The 19,902-nt window shown below is 35.5% G+C and overlaps 1 protein-coding gene across 5 annotated transcripts in view; it reads right to left on the reverse strand.

Moving 5' to 3' along the window:
- Nucleotides 1–10,040: 10,040 nt before the first annotated feature.
- CYRIA (CYFIP related Rac1 interactor A) overlaps nucleotides 10,041–19,902 on the reverse strand; it is a 57,716-nt gene continuing 47,854 nt past the window's right edge. For 4 of the 5 annotated variants that reach the window (XM_032183533.1, XM_032183529.1, XM_032183531.1 and 1 more), the window contains 7 exons: nucleotides 19,492–19,628; nucleotides 19,330–19,407; nucleotides 18,963–19,079; nucleotides 18,785–18,864; nucleotides 16,880–17,006; nucleotides 14,184–14,254; nucleotides 10,041–12,148 (listed from right to left, as the gene is read on the reverse strand). In XM_032183533.1, coding sequence (XP_032039424.1) covers nucleotides 12,085–12,148; nucleotides 14,184–14,254; nucleotides 16,880–17,006; nucleotides 18,785–18,864; nucleotides 18,963–19,079; nucleotides 19,330–19,407; nucleotides 19,492–19,628 — 674 coding nt within the window. In that variant the 3' untranslated portion in view covers nucleotides 10,041–12,084. Of the gene's footprint in view, nucleotides 12,149–14,183; nucleotides 14,275–16,879; nucleotides 17,007–18,784; nucleotides 18,865–18,962; nucleotides 19,080–19,329; nucleotides 19,408–19,491; nucleotides 19,629–19,902 lie in introns of those variants that run through there. The other variant, XM_032183532.1, reaches the window with a different exon arrangement.

The following is a 19,902-nucleotide window of genomic DNA, read 5'->3' on the forward strand; positions in this document are numbered from 1 at the left end:
ACACATTTGGGAAACATTATCAAGTTTATCAGGGGTAACATATCACAGAAAATCTGCTTCTGTTTATATGCCATTTATTATTCATTTTTGACATTTCCCTTTTTTCTTCAACCTTTTTCAAACCCTAGACAAATATATGTTAGACTTAACTGAAATGTGAGATAACAGACCAGCCTTTTTATTTCTTTTCCTATAAGACAAAAGCAGATCTGACTAGAAGCAAAAAATAAAATAAAATAAAAATCTGTAAAGTATAAGTACAGGAAAAAAAATGTTGATGGAGTAGCACTGGTAATAAAGGAAAAATCTGTTTCACAATGAAAACCAAGAAAAACTGAAATGTCTAATAAGATGAACCTAAGGGCCAAATTCTGTCCTTCCCTATACTGTCTTGCATTTCCTGATGTATAAATAGAACATTACAGACTGCTTACTCACATGAGCATACCATATTCATTATATATATATATATATATTTTTTTTATATAACTAGGACATCTGTATTAATAGGGCTATGCCACCCAAGACATTTTTGCCCATGCTTTTCAGAATGTTTGCAGATCTAAACAGTGCACAGTTGCCAAATCTAATTAAGGGAATAATGCACAAAATTCAAAATTAAAGCAAATTAAATTCTGGTAAATGACCCATTCACTAAGTTTTACTCAGACAAATTCTCACTGATACCGTTGCAACAAATTTTAAACTAGAAATTTTGTCTAAGAGTGAATATAGCCATGACTTTTACTTGTTATTATCTGTCTTCAAAATAAAAGTAATCATTAAACTCAGTTTAAACCTGATCCAAAGTCAGCCAAGATGCATGTAACCTTTTCTACTGAATGCACTTCATATAGGTTGGAGAAGACCTATAAGATCATCTTGTCCAACCTTTAATTTAGCACTGCACCATAAATCCACCATTAAACCATGTCGCTAAGCACTACATCTACATATGCTTTGAAGACCTCCAGGGACAGTGAGGACTCAACCACTCCCCTGTTCCAGTACTTTATAACCCTTTCAGTGAAGAAATTTTTCCTAATATCCAAACTAAACCTTCCCTGGTGCAACTAAAGGCCATTTTCTCTTGTCTTATCACTTGGTGCTTGGGAGAAGAGACTGACCCCTGCCTTGCTATAGTCTCCTTTAAGGTAATTATAGAATGTGGTAAGTTCTCCATAGAGCCTCCTTTTCTAGAGGCTAAACAACCCCAAATCCTCCAACAACTCATAAGTGTTGCTTTCTAGATCCTTCACCAACTTTGTTGCCCTTCTCTGGACACACTCCAGCACTTCAATATCCTTCTTGTCGTGAGGGGCCCAAAACTGAACACGGTATTTAAGGTACAGCCTCACCAGGGCTGAGTACAGAGGGACAACGACCTCTTTAGTCTTGTTGGTCACACTATTCATAGAATCATAGAATATCCTGACTTGGAAGTGACCCACAAGGATCATTGAGTAACTCCATAATACAAGCCAGGACACTGTTGGCCTTGACCACCCGAGAACACTGCTGGCTCATATTCAGCCAGCTATTGACCAATAACCCCAGGTCCCTTTCCACTACTGAGTTGCCCATAAGTAATTTGTGACTTTCTTCAACGGATCCAAATGTAAAACATCAACATGTCTTTGAAAGCAGTTGACATTACTTTGTTCTGATGTTCAGATCTCTAGCTGAGGTGAGTATTAATTTTTCTATGCTCAAATGAGCAAAACTTCTGGACTGGATTCAGAAGCAGATCTTTACTACATATGTTCTAGAATACACATATATCAGCAAACACTTTTCACATGTCAAAGAAACAAAACACAATACAGGGCATAAAATAGTGGAGACATTTATTTTAAAATACAAGTACAATCCCAGAATATAATAATATAAACATATATTGTTTATTTTTTTTAATACATGCTGCAGTTTTGAAAGTAGATATATATATATATATTTAGAATCTATGCAATAAAACTGTTCTGTGATTTTACCAATCATTGCATGCTGTTGCTGATGCAAATGCTTTATTTGAATAGCTATTGAATATTTTCAGTTGAATGGTTATTTATGGTAATAAAAGGGAAGATTTATTTTTAAGATTCTTGTAATTACAGTGTACAAAGACTGCAGATTTACACCCAGATGTTATGAAGGAAATTTTGGATAACTCTCCACTACTGTGGCAAAGCACAAAACTCATGTTTTAGCAAACATAAGTTAACATGTCTTAAAACATAGTATTCAAAGGACATTTGTTCAAAGTGGATACAGATGGAAGAGACCAGAGAGTAAGTCAAAAGGAGTTCCTAGTAACCCAATAAGGTTGAACTGCTGAACCCTGTGGTGGAAATTAGCATTGCTGGTTATGCTGTCAGGTAGCTGAGTGCTACTAGAAAAAAAGATGATTTATTAGAGCACATGAAGAAAAAGTTACAGCTTGTAGGAATAAAGAGTTTTTTTTTTCTCTGTATTCAGCTTGTCAATTCAAAGGCTAATGACTTGAACAGACTTTGAATCAGATCCTCAGAAATCAACTAAACCTGTATGAAAACAAAATATTTTATATTGTTGCTTTTGTTTCCAATCGTTCATTATTGCAGAAATCCCAGCACAGGACAGCCAGACAGTGCACTAGGCATTGCTCAAAGCAAAAGTTCTGCATAGTGGGAACACTAAGATGAGCAGATGCTTCTCCTTCTGACCAGCGTAAAAGTTGGCATTCCATTCAAACCAGGATCCTGGCCTTTCAGTCCAATGCATGGTCCATAGTGGAGAGACTGAAAGACATTTCTAAAGGGCTTATTCAGTGCATAGGAGCTCCAGAAAGGATGAGGCTCTTCAGCAGTCTGTCTCTCCCCAGTCTTTGGAGGACTGCATAGAGGAGGTCACAGTTTGCTATCTCAGACAAAGCCCAGCGCTGCTTTAAGTGATACCCCTTGAAAGACCAAATTAAAATAAAGGTTCTAAAACCTGCCACCATTTTTTCAAGATGTCTGTGGCAGGCTGGACTCAAAAATCTATGCTTCAAATCAGGCAGGCCAAGCTGAGCAAAGCTTAGGAAGAATTTACCTGCTTCAAACACAAGAAAAAATGTATTTTCTATTTTTTTTTTAATGGATAAAATAATAAATAAATAATAATAAAAATAAATTAATGCCATTAAGAAGAAGGTGAGATGACGTCTTTTTAGCAACTCTGACCATGAATTATTTTCATCCTGCTTTCAAGATCAGGGAGGTAAACGACCCGCCACTGCAGAGTCTAAAATGCTATCTTTCATTTTTATGCTTCTTGACCCATGAGGTCAATAAAAGATGTCTCAGAGGAATTATTCCAGCAGAAGTTTCTAATACAATTGTGATACAATTGAATGAACGGCTCAGGAAAAATGAACTTTCCCAACACACACAAACAAAAACCAACAGATTGACTTTCCAAAAAAACTCGTATTTCGTGGCCCTTTAATTTTACACAGAAATGGCCCCAAAATTCCTGCAAAAAAATAATCTGAATTAAATTGAAGGCTGCATCTTTCAGAACTACAACTCAAAAATATTTGCTTGTTAGTCTTTTGTTGGTTGATTTTTATTAAATATGACATTTCAAATTGCTCGTAGGGTCAGAGTTAAAGAAAGGACAGTTTGCTTGCTTGTTTAATTCTATTTCATAAGTATGAAAGAAGTGAGGAATATCAAATTTTCCAACGTGAACAATTCTCAGTAGCTTGGACTATATCAAACTCTACCAAAATTGTGCTGTGTTTTCTCAGTTCTGTTACACCATACCTCTGGATTCAATTTATTTGCATACTTTTGTAATTCCTGTGTAGTAAAACTCCATTTTCCATTTGGAAAATAATAGGGAGGACTACTGGTGCTTGTTTGTAAAATAATCTTGTTTCAGAAGTAATATATTCCAGCAAATTAATTTAAATTATTTTCCAGATAGCATATATTTGACTGTTTCTATTGACTTCATTTAACCTGTGCTGGATTACATTATTTAAGGACCTGGCCAATTATACCATGAATGGCAAAAAAATAAAGAGCAAAACTATTTGTCTTATTTGGTCTCAATTAAAGTAACTACAGTTGTACAACATATATTCAGAATAGTGGGTCTCAATGTCAGTGTGAAACTAGTGAACAAAAGAAATCTTCATTAGGTTTTTAAGCTTTCAGATTTAATAAAGCAAATGTCACTTTGACAGACTATGTAAAACAAATGTGGCATTCACCTTGAAGTTTTAAAACACAGCTGCGAGGAACTGCATAAGTCAGTAGTTACAAAGAATTGCATAAGTCACTAGTTAGAAATAATCTTCCACTGTAGGCCTGAGTATGTGTGATCCAAAATTAATCAAAAGAACAAATATGATCTGATATACATAACACAAATCTCCACAAAATCCTTTAATAAGGTTGGCTAGATAACAGAAGTTTTCTTTACCTAAATTAATTTCTTTAAATGTACTTTGTGGTTTGGTCTTATATTGGTACATTCAGTATCTCAGCAGCTAGGACTATATCTGCTCAGTGAAGTTCATCTAAGAATCCTAATTTAACTCCACTGTAGGGAATCATGTTTGGGAAGGTTTCTATTAAAAAGCCTTTGAGCTATGATGCTGCATGCTATTTAAGCCTGAGTTTCATAGTTAAAATGCTTATAATTAACCACAGCCTTGTGTGCAAAACCAAAACAAAACAAAAGACATGAAAAGGATTATAACCTAAACCAAAGACACAACTAAGAAATGCATAGAAAATTCTGTCAGAAAACAAACAAACAAAAACATATAAACATAACATTTGATTTAGAAATATATCTGAAATTATCAAACTTTAATCTCTGTTGTAAAAATTGTACAAAGTAACTATTTTCAAAAACCTTCTCATAAAAAATAACAAACTGTTTAGTTCTCACATCTCTGAATTCACTGGGAAGACTCCATTTACAACAGGGCAGATGGAGGCTGTTTATGGGTGAGCTAAGGTGAGCCACCTCGCATTCCCTCACAGGCAGCTTTACACACAATAAGGCTAAGCATCAAGTAGCAGAGGTTGTAGCCTGAGGTGGGCCCTCAGGCAGCAAATGGAGTGGAAACTGAGGCCCCACACAATGCTGTGCTGCTGTCAAAGAAAGGGAGGTAAGGTTAGTTAAGCCAGCAACCTGCTTAAACCTTGGCATCCTGAAGTTATGCCTGTAAAGAGACAAAGTTCTTCGTCTAGGGTAGAATATTTTCCTTACCAAGCCCTCTCCATATGACATGATTTGACTTGGGACATTGCCACATCACACAACCACATGGGAAAGCAATTTCTGAACTGCACAGTGCCTGCATACGTTCCAAGTCTTTGTCCTCTTTTTATTATGTATAACCTAAAACCTGTTGAGGTTGATCATCTACTGCTATCCTCCAACTTCTTTTGTGCATCTAAAGATAGAAAATCTTCCACAATTTTCAAGGCAGTAAGGAAGTATCTGTTTGCCATTTCACTAAAATTAATGGAAATATTATTTAAGTCCTAGGATTGCTCTGAAGCAAATGCAGCATCAGAATAAGAACAATCACATGGGCTGTAATAGCAGTTATGACCAAAGTCACATAAAAATTTTCTGAACTTTAAATTCTTTTAGCAATTTTAGAATTGCAAGAGTAATGACAATATTCTGATGAAAATGTACAGACCTTAATACCCAGGTCTGTACATTTGTCACAGTCCAAATATGCAAGACAAGAGTTTGATAATTCCAGCTGGATTCCAAATTGAGATCAGCTGAAAATTCATAATGTATCTTCCTGTTAAACTAGGGATTAGTGCTTGGTTGGTCTGTTTTTTAACTATATACTTATTGATTTTCTATAACACCTACTGCACTGTTCTTTTTAGTTTTAATTTCAAAGCAGTCAAGAGCCAGATCTCTGCAAGATTATCGGGTTATGTCATTGATCTGCACTAGCAGAAGACTCAACTTACTCAGTAATAAGCAAGTTGGGTCAAAGGGCACAACTGAAAAAAACACAAAGAGTATCATTTACACCCATGTCAATCAGAAACAGATCTTTTGCAATCAACTGAGTTATATTTATGTCAAATTGATGCAAAGAAGAATCAGGTTTGCAGAATTTGGATCATTTGGCAGTCAGGAATTCACCTTTATTAGTCTACAGCAGGAAGCACTACAAACTACTAGGTTAAAATATTAAATCTATTAGATGTATTTTTTTTTTTTTTACATTTTTTTCTTTTTTTTTTTTTTTTAAACAAACAAGGCTTTATTCACTTACAGATGAATAAAAATTGTGTCACTGTTTCAGTTCACTGGCTTCCATTACATTATCTAATGTGCTTCATGTCCATAGATTCTAGAATTTTGCATCAGAGATTTCATCTGAGGCAAGAGAATAGTAATTAGTGTCTTACTTTTCAAGGAAATAATAAATAAATAATTAATAATAATAATAATTATTAATAATAAATAATAATAAAAAACCCTCTTAAAAATACCTGAAACCATCAACAAACTTTTCAGATAAGCGAGATTTTATATTTCTTGACTTTTTATGTTCATTGAAGCATACACTTCTAATAGTTTTAGAAGACACAGAATCACAGAATTTCTAGGTTGGAAGAGACCTCAAGATCATCGAGTCCAACCTCTGACCTAACGCTAACAGTCCCCACTAAACCATATTCCTAAGCTCTACATCTAAACGTCTTTTAAAGACCTCCAGGGATGGTGACTCCACCACTTCCCTGGGCAGCCTGTTCCAATGCCTCACAACCCTTTCAGTAAAGAAGTTCTTCCTAACATCTAACCTAAAACTCCCCTGGCTCAACTTAAGCCCATTCCCCCTCGTCCTGTCACCAGGCACGTGGGAGAACAGGCCAACCCCCACCTCGCTACAGCCTCCCTTGAGGTACCTATAGAGAGCGATAAGGTCGCCCCTGAGCCTCCTCTTCTCCAGGCTGAACAAGCCCAGCTCCCTCAGCCGCTCCTCGTAGGACTTGTTCCCCAGGCCCCTCACCAGCTTCGTCGCCCTTCTCTGCACCCGCTCAAGCACCTCCATGTCCTTCTTGTAGCGAGGGGCCCAAAACTGAACACAGTACTCGAGGTGCGGCCTCACCAGAGCCGAGTACAGGGGGACGATCACCTCCCTAGCCCTGCTGGTCACACTGTTAAGACGTGTTAATTTTAAAGCATATTCCCAGCTATACAACCACAAAATGTCTTCCAGGAAAGATTAAATTTGGGAACTCCAATTTTTGACAGAGGTCTGATTGGAAGAATTGCATGGGAAACAGTCCTGAAGAGGACTGTAGGAAAAGCTTGTTTTTCATGGATCACCTCATCCAAGCTGAAGAATGGACCATCCCGATGAGCAGAAACCAAGGAAAGGTGGCAGATGCTTACGTGGATGAACATGGCATTCCTGACTAAACTCAAATATAGAGGTAACATACAAGAAATGGGAACAGGAACAAGTGACCTAGGGAGAATATAAACGCTGTCTGAGCATGCAGGGTTAGGATTAGGAAGACCAAACCCTCTCTGGAGTTAAATCTGGTGAAGGACATGAATAGCAGCACAAAGTGCTCCTACCAGTGTATCAAGAGCGACAGGAAGGCTACAGAAAATGTGTGCCCACTGCTAAATGGGGTAAGGGACCTAGTGACAAAGAATGCAGTCAAGGAAATCAGTGTTTCCTTTACCTCGCTTTTTAATGGTAGGATTTGCCTTCAGAAATCCCAGGCCCCCAAAACCAGACAGAATGTTTCGAGAAAAGACTTACTCTTGCTAGAGAAGGTTCAGGTTAGGGAGCATTTAAACAAATTGGACATACACATACCCATGTGACCTGCTGGGAAGCACAAAGAGTGCTGAGACCTGGCTAACGTCACTGAAGACTGGATGAAAGCAGGTGTAACTCTTTAATTCAAGCAGGACAAAGAGACTTTAGTTAACTACAGGCTGGACAGCTTCACCTAAATTGATGTGAATTTGATGTGACAAGTCCTAGAAACTATTTCCAAACATAAAAAAGGACAAGAAATTGCTTGGGAGTAGTCAGCATTGATTGATAATAAGGAAATCATTGAATCACAGAATGGTTTGGTTTGGGTTGGAAGGGACCTAATGCCATCTAATGCCACCCCCCTGTCAAGGTCTGGGACACCCTCCACTAGACCATATTGGCCAAAACCCCATCCAACCTGGTCTTGATCACTTCCAGGGATGGGGCATCCACAGTTTCTCTGGGCAACCAGCTCCTTAGCAACCTCAGAGTAAAGAATTTCTTCCTTATACCATGTCTGATAAACTTTATAGCCTTCTTTGATGAGATGACTGGCCTGGTGAATGAGGGAAGATCAGTGGATGCTATTTATCTTTACTTCAGCAGGGTTGTTGACACTACCTCCCATAATAGCTTCATAGACAAACTGATGAAATATGGATGAGATCAAAAGACAGAATTATACTGAGAAATAGCTGAACAGCTAGGCTCAAAGGGGTTTTGATTAGTAGCACAAAATCCACCTGGATGCCAGTCACTAGTGGTATACCCCAGTGGCTGATACCGGGGCCACTATTGTTTAACATCTTCATTAATAATCTGGAGGGAGGGACAGCATACACCGACAGGAATTTTGCAGAAGATACAAAACTGGGAGGACTGGTCGATACATCAGATATTTGTGTTGCCAACAAGTATATTATGAAGTTCAACAATGAGGGTTGCCAAGTCCTGCACCTGGGGAGCAATAACCCCTTCCACTAGCACAGGTTGGGGGCCAAGTAGCTGCAAAGCAGCTTGTCAGAAAACAAAATAAAACTGAGGCATCTGGTGTACAGGAAGATGGGCATGAATCAGCAATGTGTCCTTACAGCAAAAAAGTAAACAGCATCCTGGGCTGAATGAGGAAACTCTGCTCTAGATGAACCTGCTTTGAGCAGGGGAGTTGGACTAAATCAGAGGTACCTTCAAATTCAGCTACTCTGATTCCATGAAGCCCTTGAATCATATTGTTATTTAAATAGTTTTGTTCTTTTGTATTTATTCTTGGTCTTTGAAGACCTGTTTTGCAAACTTGGAAACTGAAGGGGAAAAAAAGAAAAAAAAAAAAAGGAGAGAGAGAGACTTGCCTACATCCAAATAGTTTTTCTGTAAGGGTTGTAGAGATATTTAAACATGAATGCAGAACTCTATATAGCTAGAAAAAGTTGTACATGCAAAACATTAAATAGCTTATCTGTGGCCTATCACATATCAGCAAATACAATCTTAGCAACTATGCTTTGTGACAGCCACTTAGTAGTAGCAGAAAGCTTAGAAGTCATAAATTAATTAATAAACGCTTCTGAGTTGAGATTAAACCCATTCATTTTTTGCAGCAGCAAATTCTAGTCTTTATATCACAACTCTCCCCCCACTTTTTTTTAAAGGCTACTCTGTCCCAAACTAGTCACACATATTTATGCACATTTTGCAATGCTCTCATTATGAGGCTTAAATATTTACCATACTACAAAATATGTATTCTTACGTAATGATGAACCAAAATAACAAGAAGAACTGATAAAATGGAGATCAATAATTTTGACTGTTAGTCTATAGAACTTCTCTTCTGAAAGCAAATCATTTGCTCTTATCTTAAGAATAAATGAATCATCCTCTGGTTATTATTGATTATAAAGGCAGCCTGTGACGGCCACCACAGCCTTGGGTGGCACACACTTCACTAATGTGCAGTTATAAATTTCATGGAAGGGATTCATCTCCTCTTTTTTGTAAAGCTGTATCAACAATTTCCCCTGGACATGATGACAAATGATACTATTTGTCAAAAAATCCAGGAATTGTTTAACTGACTTGAGGTTGTATTGTTCTGGCATGCAAGTGACACATTTTAAATGCTTTTTAAAGAAACTATAAAATGGATACATAAAGGTGAGCCTATTATAACTCTGATTCAAAACTTAAATAAAATCCTTGTCAACTTTTAAATGTTGTCTCTAAATACAGACAGTGCCAATGCTTACTGTACCAAACTTTTTATTATTTCAAACAAACTTCTGTACAAAAACATCACAGCAGGCAAAGAAATTCAGTGGCTTCAGCAAACAGCACATGACAACTTGCAGAATGCTTTAACGTTTACATTTTTATTATACAAGTGACAAATAGCTTTCCTCCAGGCTACTTAAAGACTTCATTGTTTGACAAATAATTGCAGGTAAGCGTCTATTAACTTTAGTTACTAAAACTCAACAGAATAACCTTTAATCCACCTAAATTTATCTAACTGAAAGTGGCTATGAACAAAACAGGATTTTCCCTAATATACATTTGTAAATGTCCCCCAATTAAAAATGGAGTTTGTAAACAGTGGATTTACTACTACAAAATAGCAGTGTGATCACCGCTTCCAGAAAAAGAAAAACTACTCGCAACTTCTAATTCTGTTCCTGACGACAACATAGTGATCTGCCACAACTGCAGATCTCTGAAATGAACTCTACAGTTGCAGTGGTATCTTGTAACATTACATGTATAACACTAGCTTCTGTGGGTTCTCATAAGATTTGAGAAACCTCATAGTGGCAGTTCTGCTCAGAAATAAACTCTAAGGCAATTCCTATTCCAAAGAACTTATGATAGTAATACTGTTTAAGGACCAAGTTCAATGACTAAATTTGTAACAGCGCAGCTGAGTTTTAGCAGACCAAATGCATCTTCAAAGTCTTATGGGTAATGTTTCAGAAGCGAAATGCATGAAAATTCCAGTGACAGCACACAAACCCTGATTGATGTACACAAGAATAAACAAATACAAATCTGAATCTGTGCACAAGCACTGGAGTTTTCATACATACATGCAAGCAAAGTACACAATTGAACACATTTTCACGTGACCTCTGCAAGAATATGTACAGCAACTGTAGATCACTCAGAAAAGACACTTTAACAGAGCATGAACATTTTGCTGCTTTTGGCAAAATATTTCTATTCCATTTACTGGAAAAATTACTAGAAAGAAAGAACAAACAACTCAGCAAGGAACTCAAGTCCTTGAAGCATCAATCACACCTAGAAAAACAATGAAGAGCAGTCAGCTGAAACATACCTCTGTGTGGATTCTGAATCAGCTGATGAATATTACTACCCAGGAAATTGATGGAGTGCCTAAGAACAGCTCAGGTCTTGAAACTCCTTTATTTCATCCCTAGTCTAATGTGGGCAATTTGACACTAGGGAATTTTACTGCTACAGAAAAGCATTCAGCTTTATACAGTTTTGTATCAGCAAAAAAATTATTTACCAGGAAGAGCTGTCTCTAACAGATAATGTTTACCATGATATATTTACACTGACAAACTCTTTTCTCAAGTCAAGGCATTAGCATTTTCCCTTACCTTTCTAAATCTAATAAAATTCTGTATAATTTTCAAAATCTAGCAATGGTCTTGAAACACACTTCGTGTTTATATTGAATCTGAAAACAGGTATTAATTTCCTCAGTGGTGGAAAGGTATAGGCTATATTTATTAGAGGTAAGATGACCTCTTTTGCAATGCATTTTTAGATGTCAGCCAGCAAATAATCCTTAAAATCGGATGTCCACTTATTACAGGAAAGACAATATATTTAATGAGGATAATGAACATTCAGGTATTCTTCTATTCATACAATTTTACTTTCTCTTTGATTAAATTTCTCCTTTAAAGTTCCTTTTTCTATGGCATCTCTGATATTCCAGTTTATCTGATTTCATTTTGTCTTCATTACTACCTACTTCTCTGGAAGAGAAGGCATTTAAGGATTAAAATACACAGATAAACTGTTGTAGCTGAAGTATCTAAGTAGAAAAGGTATTTTAAAAGTCAAAAGATAAAGGCTAGCATAAAAACTTAGGCTGCACTATATAAAGTCAGTCAGGTTATGATTACAGATTCATATATTTTAGCAGTGCGAAGAAAATGGTTATGTAAATACACACGAGTATTAACACCAACTGTATTAAATTATGTAAACATACACATCTTCTGTGGTCAATACAAACATCTACTTGTCTCAGGATACTACTGCAGCATAGCTCGGATTTGTTTTGAAGTAGATTCATCATTCAGGTGTTTTGTAGTGAACCTAGAAATTACAAGTTAGAACAATAAATAAAACAGTAAATACAATAAAACAAACATGGATAATAAGAGTCTGAAAACTTCATTGGCTTTTTTGGAAGTCAATACAGGTCAATTACACAAAGACCCTTGTATATTCCTTTACTCACTGATCACTGGAATTTAATTACTATTAGTCTGGAGCTCTTTATCTTTTAATTACCCTTTGCAATAAATTATTCCTTATTAATAGGTGGAGAAATGCTGGCCTCAAGCCAACAATCATAGTTACTTCAGTGTTGCAAGTGTTTTAATTTAAAAGATGGGTCTGCAATCAAATACAGTGCCTGTGATCTGGCAGGAAACTGAAGTCAAATCATCATATTTCAAGAACAGATCTTGATACTGTCTATGACTTTTTTTTTTTTTTTTGGCAGACTTATCTTCTTTTTTTTTTTTTTCAGTTAAAAGCCTCAAAAGAAATATAACAAATAGAAAGCAATATGAAATAGGATAAAAAAATAGGAATCTAGAGGAATCCTAATTAGGATTTAGGAATCTAGATTGAATTTTGGCAGAACCTAAAAGTTTAAGCAGCTTTTTAAAATGTCTTCTAAACTTGCATCTTATGATGTACCATCACACAGAGAATCTTCTTGCTTGCTTGCTTGCTTTTTAAACCAGCAGTTTATTTTGTGCTGAGTTAAACTATTATGAATATCCTAGGAGGACTGAAAGAGCTTTAGTGTGTTTCTTCCATTTAAGCCCAAACGCATTTGCCACTATGTATGTTTTTGGGGAAATCAATTGCCACCCAAGCTCAAAGGACAACCAACACCTGTAGGATTTAAGTCTGTATCAATTTCAATTCAAAAGACATAAGTAAAGATGGAGGTGGTTATGGCTGTAGATCTCTCTCTATCCTAGTCCTCTACAGCTAAAAAATTCAACACAGCTGTGAAAGATTTGTTACTATGATGCCTTTCTCAGTTTCAGAGAGGTCAGATCTTTGTGTCTTGCTTTCCGAGAGCGCCTCAAATGCTCAGGTACAATATAGGGGTTTAGGTTAGATGTTTTCCTTAAGTTGTACCATTTAGCAACATTAAAATAAAATAATTCACTAGATCGCAAGGAAAGAGAAAAGGGAAGTAATGATGACCCGAGAAATAGAAATTTTGTTCTACACAATTCTATTCTATATTCTATTGTAATTCTTTCATTCTAAGTGTTCTAACTACTGAGATATTTTATATAAGAAATCTTTCTCTATCTGTGCCTTAAAATAAAGCTCAAACTGTCTACTCCAACTGATGGTAGATGTAGATCAGTGCTCTAAATTGCAACTTTCCTGAAATTTGCAGTCTCTTTCCTGTCCCTTCCTCTAGTGTTCTCTATTACTGTCTCTGCACAGGCTGCTGTGGTTATTGCAAACAGCTTTGAGGAACCTAGCTCTTCATTTCTAGCAGTCACTTCAGCTCTGAAGTTGGCTTTAGAAAGTGCTTGTTGAAGCACCATACCATTCCAGTTTTTAATACAGTTCTAGACAATTTGTTGGAGATGTCTCAAGAAGATTGTGGTAGAGCGCGCAATTAATATTCACGTCACCTAACCTTACTTATATAAAAGTCATTTATCTAATTTGAGATTTCTGATCGTGCTTGTAAGCAACAAAGACAGAGAAGTAGACAAATGCTCATTTTTTCCCACTGAATATTAACTGAGCATAGAAAACATGCTTAGCTATATTGTTTACTTTTTAGATAGCTAATTTTTAGGCAATTGAATGAACTTCTACTTAAGTATCACTGACGTAGGACACTACAACTTCCAGTATTAATTGTCATTGACTATCAAAGTGAAATGAAATTGAAAGAAATTAATATTACTTAAGAAAATCCCAGGTGATGAATGCATACCTGAAAGGACAGTTTTCTTAACAAAACAAACTTCTAGGGTGAAAAGTCTTAAATATGAAGAAATTGGGAGAAAAAAAAAAAAGAAAGAAAAAGAGGAATTTGTTAATTTGTTAAGGCTGAATCAAACAATTAATCGATACATACCTGAGAGCATTCAGAAGTCCTTCCACAGTGTCAGGTGGCTGTTCCTTTAAAACTTTTATGCATCCCTTCATCTGGGAACAGAAGCATGCCACTATTGAACAATAATATATGAATTGCACTAGCTGAAAGCAAGGAAAAATTTCACCAAAGAAAGGCAGTTTTTTTTTTTTTTTTTTCCTACTGAGTGTTAACGATGCTTTATAGGACACAATAAAAAGTGCAACTTATTTTAAATTAGAGAAAACACCTACTTTACTAAGTAGCTGTTGATACTAAATTATAAATCAAAAACGTTTATTTTAACTAACACAATTTCTCCAATTCCAACTGGAAAAGAGTTCAAGAATAGCTGATATAAGCTAAAAAAAATCAAAGAGATTGAGAGAGAGTTCCATATCACTGCTGATAGGAACTATCAAAAGAGATGTTTTAACTTTGACTTTTATTTTTATACTTGCACACAGAGAAGTAATTTTCAGTATTTCATTTATAGTTGTAAACGGCAATAGCTTATGGTTTGTTTCATAACTAGTGGTTTCTAACTTCATCTGAGATGAGAAGTCTCTGGTGTTGACTTTAAACATGATAGTGAAAGAACATCTGCCTTGGAGACTGTAATAATCAGGCTAAAAATACTGTTCAAATTTACAAAAGATAATAAAGCAGAGAAAGACGACAAAGAACTTATCTGACCCAAAATACAGACTCCTTATATAGTTCATAGAGAGAAACAGTAAATTCCTCCAACCTATCCAAAATATAATTTCAGATGTAGTGAATGGTACCCTGGAAATACATATTTCTTCCCATTGCTATGTAGATATCCATTAGCTATTCAGAAGTCAGTCTAGGTAAAATCAATCTTATTTAAAGTAACAGATAAAGACATGGCACAGCCAAGATGTGATCTTTTTCCAAGTCACATTACAGTGCTAAATCTACAAGCCATTATTTTCTTTGTAGCTATAGAGCAACTCCGCCTTATTATGGAAGTGGATGATTAACTGAAGTCAGGATCCATGTATTTGCCAATAAAAATTATTTGGAAAATGTGACTCAGCCTCCTGTACAAAGACTGGTCTAACAATTTCTGATCACTGTTCAGTTGGCTTATTTCTACCTGTAACATAAAACTAGCAATGCAAACACCAAATCAGATGAAATTCTCAGGGTAGCAGCACATGTATTGTTAAGTGACAAAGTTACTTCTCCTGAACCAGAGAAACTCTGCAATACAGTATGAAGTACACATTCAGATGTCCCATCAGATCAGACAAACTCAAAAAGGATAAAAATTCAAAGCATTCATTTCCATTTTTGTCAGCCTCAGAATCCTTAAAACAATCAAAAAAATAGAAGCTCTTAGGGTATCTAAGCTAGGTGCCTATCAGCAACAGCTTGAAATACAACTCTTTGGTATCCAGCCTTGAGAGAGTAACAGAAAGGTAATTTGTTCCATTGTCCCTAAACTCTTCAAATGGCTCCTAAGAAATGACTAGCTTGGAGAGTAGCATTGTTTTTTTTTTAGTATGCATCACCTGAAATACAACAGGAATATATATATATATATATATATTTTTTTTTTTTTAAGAAGAATCTCTAAACTAATTAAGCAAATTAATAGTTGAGATCATATACTAATTTTTTAAAACTGAGTTGTACATTTCCTTCCTCCCATTTACGCTGACTATCCTGTAAGATTACAGGGTTTTAGGATAAATGTGATAAACAAAGTACGCACACTGTATATTTGGTCCTGTGAAAATTTCTACTTATGTATTCTTTGAAGGCAAGAGACCAAATTAGAAGTCAGGAAGTCTGAATTTAATTCCCAGACCTTATCTGCTGCATGACTTTGAGCAAATCAATTCACCTCTTTGTGAAATCCCTTTCCCTCTGTTAATCAGAGTCAAAGAGATCCAGTAAAATATTGGTATCCACAAATAAAAATGCTAACAAAGACTCAGTGTCATGGAGTACAAAAACATATATGTATGTATATATATACATATTTTTTTTTTTTCTTCCTTTGAAGTAGACTGTCTTGTAAAGGGAAAGATTTAGCTTTTTTCATTAATTACAGATTATTTCTTCTGAAAGATGTAGTTCATGAGATTTAGGCTTGTAAAAATATGTAGCACCAATAGAGCACTTTTTTGTATGTGCTTGCGATATCTCAGATAAAAAAAAAACAAAAAAAAAAAACACGTTTATTTTGCTGTGACTGTTCATGCCAAAAATAGAACTGAAGGCTCATTATCAACATTACAACAGTAGCATTTCAGTTCTGTTACTTTAGATCACAGACAAAGCAGAGACAATGTAGAATATCTGCCTATTTACAACAGAGCTACAGCCAAGGATAAGCATTTTATTATAAAGAGATTACATGATTAATAAAAAATTATGACCACAGAACTTATTCAAGGTTAGCTATAATACAAAATTATTTTAGTATAACTCTACAGTTGGTAGAAAAGCGGAGCTAACAAAGACAAATAGGTATCTGTGTCTGAGAGAAAATACCTTATTTTAATTTCAAACAATCTGATGTGAAAGTATGCAGGTAGCATAAATTTTAAGTTTTGCCATTCAAAAGTAATTAAAATGATTTATACAGAGTTGTAAGCTTGTACTGAAAAAAATCTGCAAACTAGTTTTCAAACCTATGGAATATTAGAAAAAGTAATTCTTACATCAATCTTTGATGTCTTTGAGAAAGCTCCCACAGGATGAACATGATCATACAGAATAATAACTCCCACCATTACACGCATGCAGAACATAAGAGTCTCTTCACTGGTGAATCTACTCCTGTACTCTCTGAAAAACAGAACAAAAGAAACAACAAGTCTTGAATTTTTTTAGCTTGATAGCTTTCCAAACTAGACTATGAATGTGTGAAACCTTAACATTGTACTTAAATGTAGTACAAGAAGAAGAATTTTAGCAAAATTTTAAAGATCTTTAAATTGCATAAGTCCATGTCAATTTAGAAAGAAGTTCAGAAAGCAAAGAGATACGGAAATCTGTCCTATTGACTCTTCACAGTTTAGATCCTCACTTCTGTGAAGCCATCAACTTAGACATTTTGCTGAAGACTTCCATAGTTAATGAAAATATGATGGACAAAAATTCTGCTTCCGTTTAGTCTTAGCAATGCAACATATTTGGACCTCAAATGAAACCTACTCTTTTTGCTTTCTTTGAAACAACTAACATTTAGGTGGGATCTAATTTTAGCAGCTAGGAAGCTTAGGGCTTCACCTAGGTGAATCATAGCCATTGCTCTCTCCTAAGTACATAGGCAACTTCAACAACCCAGGTTCAGTAAACATCTAAAATGTAGAGGCACACTATATGGGACTTGACTGAACTCATTCCAAAGAGATTTTCTGTGATTTTTGAACGGCAAAATAGGAGTATGGATGGCACAGTTAAGTCAGTCCCTAACAGCTCCAATACCTGAAATCATCACAAGAAATAAAGAATTAACTACAGTAGAGAAAACCAGAAAGTCTGAAAAACGCTAATCACTGCTATTTTTCCAGCAAGTATTATTTTGAATAGATAATACACAGACATCTACTGTCATTCATTGGCTTTCAATATAAAAAAAATACTTAAATATTAAAAACACCAAAAGCTTTACTGTACTATTTCTCAGTTTACAATGACTTCAGATTTTATTCTTCAGTTTACAACTACTATTAACACAGCATCATAACATGACCTGATTTAAAGGCTTCAGACATTTACATGTGAAAATATGTGATTATCCCACAATTAGAACTAAGAACTGGATAATAAAGTCAATTTTCTTTTTCTAACTCTTACTGTTATTCTAATTTTGCCAAAAAATGAGCTAACACATAAGGTTAGTTTTCAATGATGCATTTTAAGATGTCCAAGTATTGTGAGATGAGCCCCACCTCCTATATACACTTCTCCAGAATCTTCATAAACAATCATAATAACCTCGGGCATTCTACCCTTTACATACCATTATGAGCAAATAATTCAAAGACAAGAATACTACTGTGAATCTATCTTGTATGTGTTTTTCACTCAGAGAACACTTCTAACCTAAAAAATACTTGGCCAAAAGCACAGCTAAACAATAGTAACTCCACTGGCTATAATAATGCAAATAAGTAAGAAAGCAACTATACAGTTTCCATACAATTGAACTTTCCCATATCCAGAATAAGATGGCTGCATCCAAGAAAGACCTATTCAAATTATCTTCAAAATAGTCCCTGTGTATCACCTGCAAAAATGCCACTTGGAAGAGCCAAAACCTGTCCTGCTAATAGTTTAGCAGAATGGGCAATCAAGAGATGGCAGTTGGCATATGACTCCGGTTAGACAAGACACAGATATTGAAACCTATGCACTTAAATTACACTTGTATGTTAACCTTTGTTGTAATACAGGCTGACCATGTAATCCCAACCTAACAAAATTCAATGCTGATTGATGAAAAATATTCTAAGATGGTTAAAATAGGAGGCAAGGCTTTCTGAAACAGGTAATGCTTTCTATACCAATATGATAACACGATAAAAATCTTGAAAAACAAGATTTAAGGTAAAACTTACGGTGTTTCCAACATGACTTTACATACACTAGCCATAGTACTTAGACAGTCCGTTGTATTTTCAATTGGCAATGTTTTGTTCTAGAAGGGTTAAAAATAGACATTGTTCAGTAAATTGTCTTGTAAAATTAAAATTAAGAATGTCTATGCATTTCTCCCATTTCTCCCCCATTACCTACTTCTGATACAAAGTGTGTAGTTGCATTACTGAGTGTTTTCAGCATTGGTGTGGCCTCAGCATAAAACAGGGACATCCTATTGGCCATTTCATTGTTTACTTCATTCTCAATGTCTAGCTGATAAAAACACGAGAAAAAATAGTTAGTAAAACTCTTAAAAATTTTGGCAGTACCAGGATGCTCATATCAGCAAGCAGATTGTTGCATGAATAGTTCCAGCCTAATCACTGCTGATTAACTCTCACTGTGAGGGACAGAACATGACAGCTTGCTAATCAGAATAAAAAATATTACCACAAATGGTGTAAATGTGTGCAAAATAATAAATACATCTGCATGAACAGCAGATCAGCTTTTATTTACTTACATGCATGTTGTTTATTCTGTTACGGCTTATTGTTCGCCTATAATAACTGAAGTCATTCTGAATTGCTGGGTTTCTCATCTTAGGGAAAGACAAATAGGAAATAATCAGTTTCAATTCAAAATATATGGAAAAAAATAGCATGTACTAAAAGATTTTATTTACCTTAAGTTCATCAAAACGAAGAGTAAAATGTAAGATTTCTGCAAACTCTTTAGCCAGAGCCTGTTCCCGTTCCAGGTGTTGAGTTGGAGTATAAGGTGGGCAAGTCAAGGATTCCAATAAGCTTTGCAGGGCTTTTTCTAAATAAAATAATAGAAGCACAGCTTTTATTCAGTCCATATTATGACAATTTTTACATAGGTATCTAAACATACTTTGTTAAAAAGGAAGGAACCCTTTGAATATGCAGAGCCCAAACAGGAATATTCTTCCTTTCTATTCTAAGGTGAGAAACACTTGTCAAAGACACCTGCCTCTTTAAGCTGTCATTTCCTCTCCATTTTGCATCAGTGAGCTCCTTTCCCTTACTTCTCCTTTTCCTTTTTAACACCCTTTATCTAGGATCCCTATCAA

The sequence above is a fragment of the Aythya fuligula genome, chromosome 3, assembly GCF_009819795.1.
Source record: "Aythya fuligula isolate bAytFul2 chromosome 3, bAytFul2.pri, whole genome shotgun sequence".
NCBI lineage: Eukaryota > Metazoa > Chordata > Aves > Anseriformes > Anatidae > Aythya > Aythya fuligula.